At 43.7% G+C, this 12,660-nt stretch overlaps 1 protein-coding gene and 1 long non-coding RNA gene across 2 annotated transcripts in view; one reads left to right on the top strand and one right to left on the bottom strand.

Annotated features, from left to right (window-relative positions):
- The window catches only part of DOC2A (double C2 domain alpha), an 846,604-nt gene that overhangs the window by 469,826 nt on the left and 364,118 nt on the right, over window positions 1–12,660 (top strand). Inside the window, exons 5-6 of the mRNA XM_069244126.1 lie at window positions 5,643–5,752; window positions 6,719–6,845. Coding sequence (XP_069100227.1) covers window positions 5,643–5,752; window positions 6,719–6,845 — 237 coding nt within the window. The remainder of the gene's footprint in view (window positions 1–5,642; window positions 5,753–6,718; window positions 6,846–12,660) is intronic.
- LOC138304234 (uncharacterized) overlaps window positions 1–12,660 on the bottom strand; it is a 193,474-nt gene that overhangs the window by 142,139 nt on the left and 38,675 nt on the right. The gene's annotated exons all lie outside the window — the stretch shown is intronic.

The following is a 12,660-nucleotide window of genomic DNA, read 5'->3' as shown; positions in this document are numbered from 1 at the left end:
GGGGGCCCCTGCACTGCCCATGCCAGTGGCATGGGCAGTGCAGGGGCCCCCAGGGGCCCCAGGACACCCCTTACCGCCAGCCTCTTCCTGGCGGTGCAAACCGCCAGAAACAGGCTGGCGGTAGGGGGGTCGTAATCCCCAGGGCAGCGCTGCAAGCAGCGCTGCCCTGGTGGATTACATCTGCCGGGGCAATTGTGGCGGTAAACCGCCGGCGGTGCGACCGCGGAGCTACCGCTGCGGTCAAAATATGCCGGGAGGCACCTCCAGCCTGTTGGCGGTGCTCTCGTCGTTTTTGCCCTGCGGTTATAATACCGCCAGGGTCATAATGACCACCTATATGTATTGTTGGAAGTAATTGAGAAGGGCTTCTTGATTGCCTCAATTTGTGTAATCTAGTAGAGACTTGCCAGGGGCTGTACCGGCCTGGGACATTTTTGGGAAATCTAGATCGGTGCAAATATGCTGAAATGTTTGCATGGTATAGAATCAAGTGAAGTCAGTGGTCAACGAGGGAGTTGTTCATAAAACAGAGTATACTTAGTCCAGATATTTAGTCGGCCAAGATATACCACACATTGAATTGAATTTTAGGAATTAAACACAATCAAGTGTTTAACTGTATTAAAGCAAATACATAAATCAATTGAATCGCAAAATCAATCATGGGTAATAAAATGAATGAAATAAAGAATGAAAAACAGGCATACAAAAATAAAGCTATTGAATTTACTGTATTTATATTACAGAATAACATACATTTGTACGTGTACAGAGAAAAGCAATCAGATAAATGTATGTCAACTCCATTCTCAAAAATCAATCAGAAAAACACTTCTATGAGCTGTAGAATTCACTCTAATGGTAAGTAAATTACAGATGAGTAGTGGAACTGTGTTGGCATTTTGGTCTTCAGAGTGTTAAGAACATGAGACCATTCTCGGGCTTAGTTTCATTTGTGAAATCTGAGGTCCTTTAAGGTGTCTCATTCCCTGTAGATGACAGAAATGGACCAGATTTGATTAATTGACACTGGTTAAATATGCACAATAATGTCAGAAAACTATGTTGTATTTTGGCCAGGCATCAGCTCTAGTTTGGTGTGGAAAAACTTGCACCAGAAGCCAGCCGTGAGTTAACCACGTGAGCTCTCCTTCTTTAAAGTCTCCTAATCCAACTTTTCTCTGTACCACTATCATTATATGTTATTCTGTAATATAAATAAAGTCAATACAATCACTTTTTGTATGCCCATTTTTCATTCATTTTTGTCATTCATTTAGTAACCTATGATTCATTTTATCTAATTCTATTGATTTGTGTATTTGCTTTAATGCTGTTAAACACTTGATCGGGTGTAATTCTTGTGATTCAATTCAATGCATCATATATCACAAATGCCTAACTATCTGGACTAAGTATACCCTGTTTTATTAATGACTCCCTTTGTTGGCTATTGACTTCAGTTGATTCCGTAGCCCAAGCTTGAAGGGATTATTGGGTTGCCATTCCTTTCTTATGCATGTTATTGAACGCACTCCTTGTGACTTGATCCACATGGGGAATCAGGGAGTCCATTCTTCCTCTTGGTGATGTCCCTGGTGGTAGGCCTACTCCTTGTGGCCAGATAGATGTTGAATGGTAGTCCTTCTGTACAATCCAGGTTTGGAACTATGTTTAGGAAGATTCGGTTTAAGGTGATAACACAGCATGTATTGCTTAATGTACAGAACTAAGTTGTCCAGTTCCGATATGTCGAAGTCCCTTATGGCTTCCAACTTCGGGATGATGTAACTGATGTTTGTATTGTTGTAGTGGATCATATAAAAGGACTTTATGTGGTTCGGTATTACATTAAAGTAGGCCTTGAAGAGTAGTGTTGCGATAATGGTACCTTGAGTTACGTCCTTGTACACATGAACCCAACAATGGGCACAGAACCATTTGCCACACCCAAGATCCAATACTCTGCAAACAGACAAGCCTTCTAAGGGTACATACAGACCCAAAGAACACACACACACACACAAAGCACGCCTACAGCACTACCCTCACACATATCAGACCAGGCAACAACCACAACTGCACAATCCACATCCCAGTTTGTGTGATTCTATAGGCCATGCAGCGGAGCATAATCCAGATCACTAAGAGCTTTGCAGCAACACACAACCAACCCTACCTAGTGCCGCCACACAATAAGCAATCAAAATTATCCATAGCATTTCCGCAGTGCACCATCAGGACTTCCTAGAACTGTCAAAATGACCTACCGCCCCAAGAGGCCTTACTAATATCAAGATGTGAGCTAAACTAACATCAGTATAATGGCCTTAGCCCAATCCTAATTCCTTTTCTAGTATTACACATGCGACTTCTGCTGTTTTTAATATATTTTAATGGTTTGCTTGCAATCCCTCTTCATGCAATGTAATTGTGTCCTATGAAGCTCTTCCTCCTGGGTCTACTCTGTCTAGATTGTTAGTGTACAGGGTTTGCCAGTTCATATGCACTTATCCTGGCTGTAAGCACTTGAAAATAAATTGCTGCAGCCTTTGTGGAGGCAGGAGCTTCCGAACAAATTACCAAATTATTAAATAAAGGGAGAGCCTGCAAGGGAGTGGGAGGGAATCCCAGAGGGGGTTTGGGACAAAGCATCCACTGCAATGAGTAGGACAAAGGAAAGATTATGTGGTGAAGAAGAGAAATAAGACTGTCATACACATACTGTGGCATTCCGGATTAGCATCCCTGTAGCCTGGATTAAGTAATTTCTTCTCAGCCCAAATGATTCAGCGTGCTCAGCATTAGATACTCCTCAAGCATCATGACTCTCAGAGCATTACATGTCCGAAATAGGTGCCTCAGTAACAGATCTTGGTAGTACTCGGTGCAATGGTTGGGACATTCTTTATCATTTAAAGTATATTTTTGCTTAGGTTTGTATTGAGATCCAAATATTTGGTTTATTACTTATTTTGATAGATTGCCCTGATGAAGGTGGCATGAGGAATTAAGATTGGACCAGATGGTTGCAAGCCCACTGAAACGCGCGTCGGCGATAGAGATAGCCAAAGCAAGGGCTATATGGGAACAAAGATATCAAGGAGAAGTCAAATATGGCAACGGCTATAGTTAAAGTAATGGTGATGTTTTAATTTGAATGCAAAGAAGAGGCCAAGATTGGTCAGCACGAACTTTGCTTTGATCTCCAAAATATTCTCTACAAAGGAGGAGGATGTGTATTATGGACAACTATTTTTTGAACAACGATGTGGATGAATACCAGGACATAAATTAGTGTGCATGTGTTATTATATGATATATATATCATGTGTAATGAATTTTGAATCAGGTGGACGTGTTTGATTATGGTTTTGTGATATTTGTCAATATATGAGTTTTCTTGTACGTGTGGTCTTGTTTCTTGATGTTTGTTTTATTGTTATGTGTTGTCTTGTATATTTGTTATTTATATGTGTATGGTATTTTACAACGGTGGGGAATTGTTGTTTATGTTTTTCATATTTTGTGTGATTAAGTTGATATTTTGTTGAATAAAATACCTATTTTTTCATTAATTATGTATAGTTACAATATTTAATATGTTTTGAACTTTACAGGAGAGATACGTATGTTTTACTTTACGCAATGGACCGAGGAGCCTAATTTATCATGATTGGTCCCTGCGCCCTGCAAGGTTCGCACTGAGCTCTGCTTCAGGTTCATTAACCCACCGAGCTTCCTGCTGCTTAAACATGTAATCTGCCATATCCTGTCAGTTGTCTTTCTGTGATTGAACAGTGAGCTGCAGGCCACATTCACATCTCTGCTGCAGGCATGTTAGCCTCCTCAGCTATGGATGGAAACTACTGATGTGGATAGGCAGGTAGAAGGAATGGAAGGGTGAGATGAAGAAAGCACTGAAAGTGGGAGAAACACTCAATTATTCAAAGAGAAATGGAGAAGAGATTGTAGTGGGAAAACAACTCTCTGAAGGTATAAGGCGCTCATACCGAACACTGCCTCCTGCAGTTCTGATACTGACTGCAAGACCCTCCAGTCTGTCTCAGTGGCAAGATTGAGAGTGTGACGCCCCGAGTATGTGCCACATATTGATACTAACCAGAACACCTTGCAGTACTCTCTTCGGTTACGGGGTCCTGGTAGTACGGCCATCCCGTCTGTTCCAGGTTGCAATACTACCTCTAAGATCCTCCAGTCTGGTAGCCGCGGGCCGGGCGTGGTTTGTTTCCAAGACCTGGACTACTGCTACGCGGAAACCCAGGACGTTTGCATCAGAATACTGTGCACATAGTGCCTAAGCCTTGATTACAAATTGTTGTACATTTCCAACCCTTCAGAACCTCTTGGGATTATAAATGGTGCATTATTTATGGCACCCAGTGAATAACAGACGTGAAAGAAGGCTACAATGTCACAATATGTCCGGAAACCAAAGTAGAAATCATCAAAGTACACATGCAGATTCTAGTGCATTAGGTAATATCTGCATGTTATTCCCCAGTATGTGGCAAAAACTTGTGATAGGTTCAATTTATCTCACACGATAAATCGACCAATCCCAAACTCCTGGCTGTCAAACTTTATTGGGTGCGTTTAAAAAAAATAGTGATAACTTCCCCGCACACTCATACCCTGGGACATAGGGTTTTACACTTGACTCTGAATACAACATCGAGCCAACAGAGGGCTTGCAGGGCTGACGTAATGAGGTCACGTTCATCTAAGGCTCCTATTCAGCAGGCATGTCTCTGAGGACGTTATGGGTACAGCACTTTAATTTCATACAAGCACTGTTGTTTTAAATAAAAACAAGAGAAATGTGCCTCTCTGGACGCAGCAGGGATGCAACGCTGTTACGCCTGTAGTTCTACAAGTCTACAGAGCCCACAGAGTTTGATTTCAACCATCTGTCCCACAGTTTTTACATCAGTGACAGCTGATTTTCCATGCTACCACACCTCACTTCACAAAGGGCTGGGGGAGGGGGGCAACTAGCAGAATGGAATAAGTTGTTTCTGCAGCAGCATTGAGAGTCTGGCCTCCCTTACCGCCTTCCATGGAAAGTACAAAAAGACAAGAGTTTGTGGGGAAAAAACTACAAGCATCCCCTAGACCAAACTTCATACACCATTCGTGCCCAAAGGAAGTCCATGAAGGTCGGATTCGTGCAGGATTTTTAGAACTTCCGCGAAATATATTAAGATAGAATCAATAGTAATGCTACTACTCGTTTACATAATTGTCAGACCAACTCGAAATACGCTATTCATTTGCATTCCTATGCCTACTTTGGACCCCCGTTTTAAGTCTACAGCTTGTCACAGGTCCACATAGTGACTGTAAGAACCTGCAATATGCAGATGTCAACTTCGCCTCTAAGATCCATCCTGCATTCTGAACTGTAGCTTGTCTTCGATGCCCATAGAGCTTATAAGATCCAGTGGACTGTAAAATGTTTCTGTGCTAATTGTAAGACCCCCACAGACTGTGTTAAGCAATTACACCTTGTGGGCTAGATACCTTTCACCGTGTTCTGAAATGTACAGGCTGTCTTTATTGTGATCTGACCATGCCAAAGCTGGTGTTCAGTCTGACCTCGTATTGTTTTTGACTTGTAGGCCAACAAGCTAAAAACGAAAACTGTGAGGAATACACTCAATCCAACCTGGAACGAGAATCTGACGTACTGTGGGATCACTGAAGAGGACATGGCACGAAAAATCCTCAGGTAAGGACCGGCCCTCGAAAGATATCAGTAATAGACATTCTTTTTGAGGAGAGGTATGGTCTTGTTCACCAATGTCTGCTCTAGATCTCTGAGGGGTTGCATCAAGATTAGATCAGTCAGTTGTAGGTCTCTGAGAAGTCGTTTCTAAATCTTAGAAGTGTATTCCAAATCCATGTGGGACACCTACTTCAGATTTCTAGACGTTCGTCATCTAGTTTTGAAACATATGCTATAGTTTTCTAAGAAGCCTGTTCTCGTTTTGTGTGCTTCTCAAAAGTCTGTTGTAAACCTGAAAGCAGTGCCTACATTTGTTTGTGGGATCCGTTTTATATCTCTGAGAGGTGTGTTCTAGATTCCTGAAAAGTTCATCGGGTCTTTGACTTCATCTTGATCGCTGATGTCTTTATCGGTTCTCTAAGAGGTATTTTCAAGATTTAAAGTATACATTTTAAGTTAATCTGCTCTTGTACGGCTTCTGGGTGCTTCTAAATTTATTTTTTCATATTGCTGTGGCATTTGTCTTTTTTAAGGTATGTTATACGTTTCTGAAAGGACTGTTCTAGATGCAAAAGTGGTGTGCTATAGATTTTAGATATCCCTTTTCAATCTCCGTGTCTCAATAACCTGTAGTGTGTCTCAGGTGTTTATGTGTATTTCTTTATACGTCTTTGTGAGGTTTGCAGTAGGTCATTGAGAGGTGTTTGCTAAGGCCCTGAGATATATTTAGATGTATGTGGAGTAAAAGCCGTGCTTTTGAAAGGTCTGTTCTAGGTCTCTGAGAGGAATGTGTCCATTGCCACTGCAACCACTAAACCTTTTTCTTAAATACATGTATTAGGATTCTGTTTGAGGCGTGTGTTAGGTCTCTGTGTGTTTGGCTGCAGGCCTTTGAGAGATGTGTGCTATGCCTCAGTAGGACCACTGTTCCTAGTAGGAGTGTAACAAACCCCTATTTTGCACTTCTAGAATATCCGTTTGTGATGAGGATAAACTGAGCCACAATGAGTTCATCGGTGAAACCCGGGTTCCACTGCGACGACTCAAATACGGACAGAAGAAGCACTTCAATATCTGCTTAGAACGGCAAGCCCCTGTGAGTCCACCAACAACACTCTAGCATGTAGATCTAGAATCTGAATACCCCACAGAGCTACAAATTCAGAACATTTCCTCTCCAGTAGACATAGCATAGGCAGACTGGACAGAGGCAGTGGAGTCTAAACAAATGCAGTTACAAACACACAGAAACATACATACACAGCTGGTCTAGCTCATGCACATATACTGCCTCTATTGGACACTTTTTTTTTTGCTGTTAGCCTCTTGACTTGAAGTCGTAGGGGTGTGTCTGGGGAGATTACAGGTGATTTATACAGCGAAATTGGTAACTCTATTCAAGAAAGTGCAGAATGGGAACCAAATAGAAGACTGTACAGGAACCAAGTTTGTTCTTTACCAGAAGGTTAATAAGATATTTGGATGTTTAGAATGGAAGATGAGGAAAAATATTTCTGATGTTCAGAACTAGGCCTGAGCGACGTAAACGGAGTCCGGTTCTGCAGAATTCTGCAGTTGAAAACAAACTCTGTGGGATTCTGCAGAGGTGAAGTTCTGTGCCCCCCGGTCTCCTCCTGAATGCTCCCATCTCAGAAGCGCTAAGCAGGGTTGGGCCTGGTCAGCCAGGCCTGAACCTGCTTAGTGTTTCTGAGATCGGGCACATTCAGGAGGGCTGTGGGCAGTGAAAGCTCCCATTTCAGGCCTCTTGTGCACCAGCCTGCCCCGTGTGTAGTCCACACAGGGCAGGCCTGTGTCCAAGAGGCCTGAAACAGCAGCTTTCTTTTGCTGCCTTCAACCCTGGCCTGAATTCAAGTCAGAGCCGTGGGCAGCGAAAGCTGTCAGGCCTGTAGTGGACCAGCTTGACCTGTGTGCACTGCACATGGGGCAGGCCAGTGCACAAGAGGCCTGAAACTGTAGCTTTCACTGCCTACAGCCCTGGCCTGAATTTCGGCCTTGGCCGTAGGGAGCGAAAGCTACAGTTTCAGTCCTTGTTTGTGCACAAACAATGACAACAAAATAAAGAGAAAAGGACTTATCTGGGTCTTCCCGGGGGGTCCTTCTTTCCTCGTTTTCCAATAGTGACGAGTCTTCTCTTCTTGAGTGGCTGCTTCCTGTGCTCCGGTGTGTGCTGCAGCCCAGTTATGGACTGCACAGCACAAGCGCAGACTCTCACTGCATGGATCACCAAATGCGCCGACACTCTAGCCTCTCTCTGGCTGACATCGGCCAAATGTGTACCTAAGATGGCTAACTGGTTCACCACCAAACTCCAAGAATCAAAGCGTAACTGCAGACATTTAGAGAAAAAATGGAGGAACATCCAATCCAGTGATGACTTCGCCTCATTCAGAGCCGCAACCACCGGCCACTAATGAAAAATCAAGAACGCGAGGAAGGACGCACTCCGGGAGCGCATCAACTCCTCTGCACACAACTCGAAGGAACTCTTCTCAGTCATCAACGAGTTCACAGATCCCCCCTCTGAAGCCACCAGCATCCCCGTCACAGGACCTCTGCGACAAACTCGCCTCCCTTTTCCCCCACAAGATCTAGGACATCTACGACAGCTTTCTGTCACCTGCACCGGAACCTGCAGCTCACTCCCCCCCCCCCAAGAACCCGCTGAGACCATCCACGACTGGTCCACGCTCACCACAGAGGAAACAGTGAACATCACAAGCAGCACCCACTCCGGAGCCCACTCGGACCCCTGCCCGCACCAGCTTCGTAACACAATCAACTGCTCCATCAGCACGGGCACCTTCCCTGAGGACTGGAAACACACCGAAATCCGCCCTCTCTTGAAGAAACCTTTGGCCGACCCATCAGAAATAAATAATTTCCAGCCGATCTCGCTGCTACCTTACCCTGGCCAAAGTACTAGAGAAAGCAATCAACACATAAGTACGGAATTTTATCGAGGCCAACAACTCCCTGGACAGCTTCCCAGCCTGGCTTCCGCAGCAATCACAGCACGGAGACAGCACTCCTGGCAGCGACCAATGACATCTGATTACTCCTAGACTGTGACCACACCGCAGCACTCATACTCCTCAACCTCTCACCAGCTTTCAACACGGTCTCCCACAACACTCTGCGCACCAGACTCCACGACATAGAAATCCACGGACGAGCCCTGGAATGGATCCCCTCCTTCCTCTCTGGGAGGACGCAGAGGGTCAGACTCCCACCCTACCCCTCCAGACCCACAGGAGTCAACTGCGGACTCCCCTCACTGAGTCCCACACTGTTCAACGTATACATGGCCCCTCTTGCTGCCATCATCAGAAGCCACGGTATGAACATCGTGTCATGCAGGAATGGAAGCTGTCACTACCTGGATGAGAGAAAGCTGCCTCAAGCTCAACTCCAACAAGACGGAGCTCATCATCTTCAGAATCACCTCAGCTTGGGGCGACTCATGGTGGCCCACATCCCTTAGCACCCCCCTGTCCGACTGGACACGCCCGCAACTTAGGAATAATTCTTGACTCCTCCCTATCCATGACCCGCCAGATAAACTCTGTCACCTCCTCCTATTGGCACACACTCCGCAAACTTCAGATGGATCCCATCAGACTGTCGCAGGACAGTCACCCCCGCCTTGGTCACGAGCAGGCTCGATTACTGCAATGCCCTCTACGCCGGCACCTCAACTAGGAACATCAAAAAACTTCAACTCATCCAGAACGCTGCCGCCAGACTCATTCTGGTCCTCCCTCACTGAGAACACATCTCCCAACACCTGAGGACCCTCCACTGGCTACCAGTCGAGAAGCGAATCATCTTCAAGCTTCTCACCCACACGTACAAGGCCATTCACAATGCAGAACCAGCCTACCTGAACCACCACGTCTCCGTCCACACCCGGCCAGATCCCTCCACTCCGCTCAGATGGCCCTGGCCACCGTCCCTTGCATCTGCAAAACCAGCGCTGGAGGACAATCTTTTACCTAAACTGCAGCGAAGAGCTGGAACAACCTCCCCCTGCACCTCAGACAAAGCCAGTCGCTCACCATCTTCAGGAAGAACCTCAAGACTTTGCTCTTCGGATGAGGCCCCTCCGCTCCCCCCAGCGCCTTTGGACCCCCACTGGTGAGTAGCCACCCTTTACAAATACTGAATGATTGATTGATACTGAGCTGCAGTGCACAGAGTGAGCTCCGCTTCATTGCAGTGCTAGCGGAGTTCTTGGGATAACTCTGTGCTCCAAGCGGAGCCCAGTGTTCCAAAAACTCTGTTAGCTCAGCCAGCAGAGACAAGCTCCCTGCACAGCCCTATTTAGAACCTGGTATCTGGCTATATCAATGGTTAGGATGAATTTCTCCAGCTGAATGTGTGAATCTAAGAAGAAGCCAAGGTTACCAGCAGTCAGGAATGAATCAAGAGTATCAGAGAAGAAGGTGGTAGGTTGGGTACGGTACAAGATGCTGGAAAGTAGATAATCTCAGTTTTAAAGGAGAATGAGTTAAAGGGAATCAGGCAGAGAATAATCCAGTGTCAAATGACAGTGAATTTGTGTGAAATTCAAGATTGTAGGTAGGAAGACGATTTTTTTGCCCTTATTGTGGACATAGGGCCTCATTACCAGCACCTCAGGTATCTGTAAGTCCACCCCTATGACAACTGGTTTAAAACAACACTTGTATGGTAGTATCTGCTCCTTCAGTTTCTTCTAACACCTCTAGACCCCCCATTTTGAGTGTCATTTTAAATTTAGTATCCCTAACTGAATTAGAAGTTTCACTTGGATTGCTGAAAGCTACTAAAGTCTCTTGTAGAGAATGATAAATTAATAGGTGATTTGGGTGAACTATTCTTAAGTAACTGCATCCATTGAGTAACCAATTGTAAGGAGTCAAAGGGAGGGGATAAAGAATGAACTTTGACTGATGCCCCTGGGTAGCGGTAGGTTCAGTTAGAGTGAGAAATGCCAGAAGACTGAGAAGACAGAAAGAGAAACAACTGAATTCTGTGCTAAGGGTTTCTAGTGAGTCGAGAGTGAGTCAAGAGTTGCCAAAATTGTAGGTGACAGGTAGAATCAAATTACGCAGAGAGAATACGGAAAATTTAGATTAAGGACACATGGTTATTGTGGGGAGAGGTGATTACTGATCAATCAAGTGGTTTGGAAAACAGTGAGAGATTTGTGGGCATTTTAAGTTAAGGTATGAGCTGCAGACGATTTGAAGGATTCAGGATCAAAAACGAAAGAGATAGGCTAAAGAGAGTAGGCAAAATAGGACTCTGGAAGAGAGGATAGCAGGTTTATGATTTGAGGACATAGGAGAGATTGACTATCTTGACAATCACAATGTTTATAGGGGAAATGGTGACACGTTTTAAATAGACTGAACGGCACTGCAAAGTAATGCAGGTTAAGGGGGCAGTTGGAGGTACTGGCAGCGCAATCGACAAATGATTGTGCATAACCAAGTTAAATTTGTGTTTGCAAACTTTTCATTTGGTACACTGAGATTCCCAATCGTTCTACACAGAATCATGACAGGTAGAATTTTTTAATTTAAAAATGTAATTTGCAAACGCGAAAATTTAACCATTTAGTTACAGGAATGGGTTTGCAGGTCCCACTGTAATTTGCAGCAATTTACCCAACTCTACACTACTCCTGTCCATTCTAGCGTACTTCAGGTCACTGTACTGCACAACATGCCAATACACTATATAACAATGTATTCCACTGTACACTACACTACTCCACTTTACTCCACTTTACTCTACTCTGAGACTCCATTCTACTCCACTCCACTCTACTTCACTCCACTCTGCCCTACTCCACTGTACAACACTCCATTCAATGCCACTCCACTGTATGCTATTCCACAGCACTAAACTGTGCCACATTCCACTCTACCCACTCCACTCTACAACACTATACTTCACAACACACTCTCCCGCTCTACTGAAGTACACTCCACTTCATGACACTCCACTTGACAACACTATACTCTACGGTTTAAAAAAGTATTACAATTTTAAAAAAACATTGAAATTCAGTGAAATACCAAAGGTTAAACCTTTGTTATAAATAGGAAAACTATTGTATGCTTTCTATACAACCAAATTTAAAATACATAAAAGTTTGAAATAATTAAATTATAGGTATACCCTAAATTTACAGTGTACGTACCACTTTTAAATGAATATAACTTTATTTACTCTCTACCTACAGCAAAAGTTAAAGTACACATAAATTAAAATTACATTTAATTTATGATTTACGCAACACCTTCAAATTATTATAACTCATGCACCTCCATACACAGTGTATTCAGCTCTGTAGCCACACTACACTAACACAGAGTAGAATAGAGCAGCCACACAACATTACCTATAGCTTGCCACTCTCCCATGCACTGTGTTCTCACAAAAGATTTGATTTGTGATGTCATAACTGTTCTTGTAAATACTATTATGTTACATGGTGTACATGAGATAATATAAAACTCTATAAGCAGTGCACGGAGAAGGCACAAGTTATAGTAAATTTAGCACAGTTACTAAAGGTTTAACTTTAAGTCCCTTTGTATGACCCTCTATCCATCTGTCTGTCTGTTTCTTTTTATAAATGTCTAAGCTATTTTTCTAACTTTCTCTATTCAACTGTCAACTATCGGGTTCATTCTAAATATCCATATCTCTGGCTTCATCTGTTTGTTTGTTATTGGTCTGCCTGTCTATTTGTCGTCCTGGGTCATTTATCTTCTTTTCCAAACCTATCCACCTGTCTATCTATCTATCTATCTATCTATCTATCTATCTATCTATCTATCTATCTATCTATCTATCTATCTATCTATCTATCTACAGAACATTCATCTATCTGTGTG

This window comes from Pleurodeles waltl, chromosome 7 (assembly GCF_031143425.1).
Source record: "Pleurodeles waltl isolate 20211129_DDA chromosome 7, aPleWal1.hap1.20221129, whole genome shotgun sequence".
NCBI lineage: Eukaryota > Metazoa > Chordata > Amphibia > Caudata > Salamandridae > Pleurodeles > Pleurodeles waltl.
The sequence above is the reverse complement of the archived record's forward strand: the minus strand, read 5'-3'. Positions and strand labels throughout refer to the sequence as shown.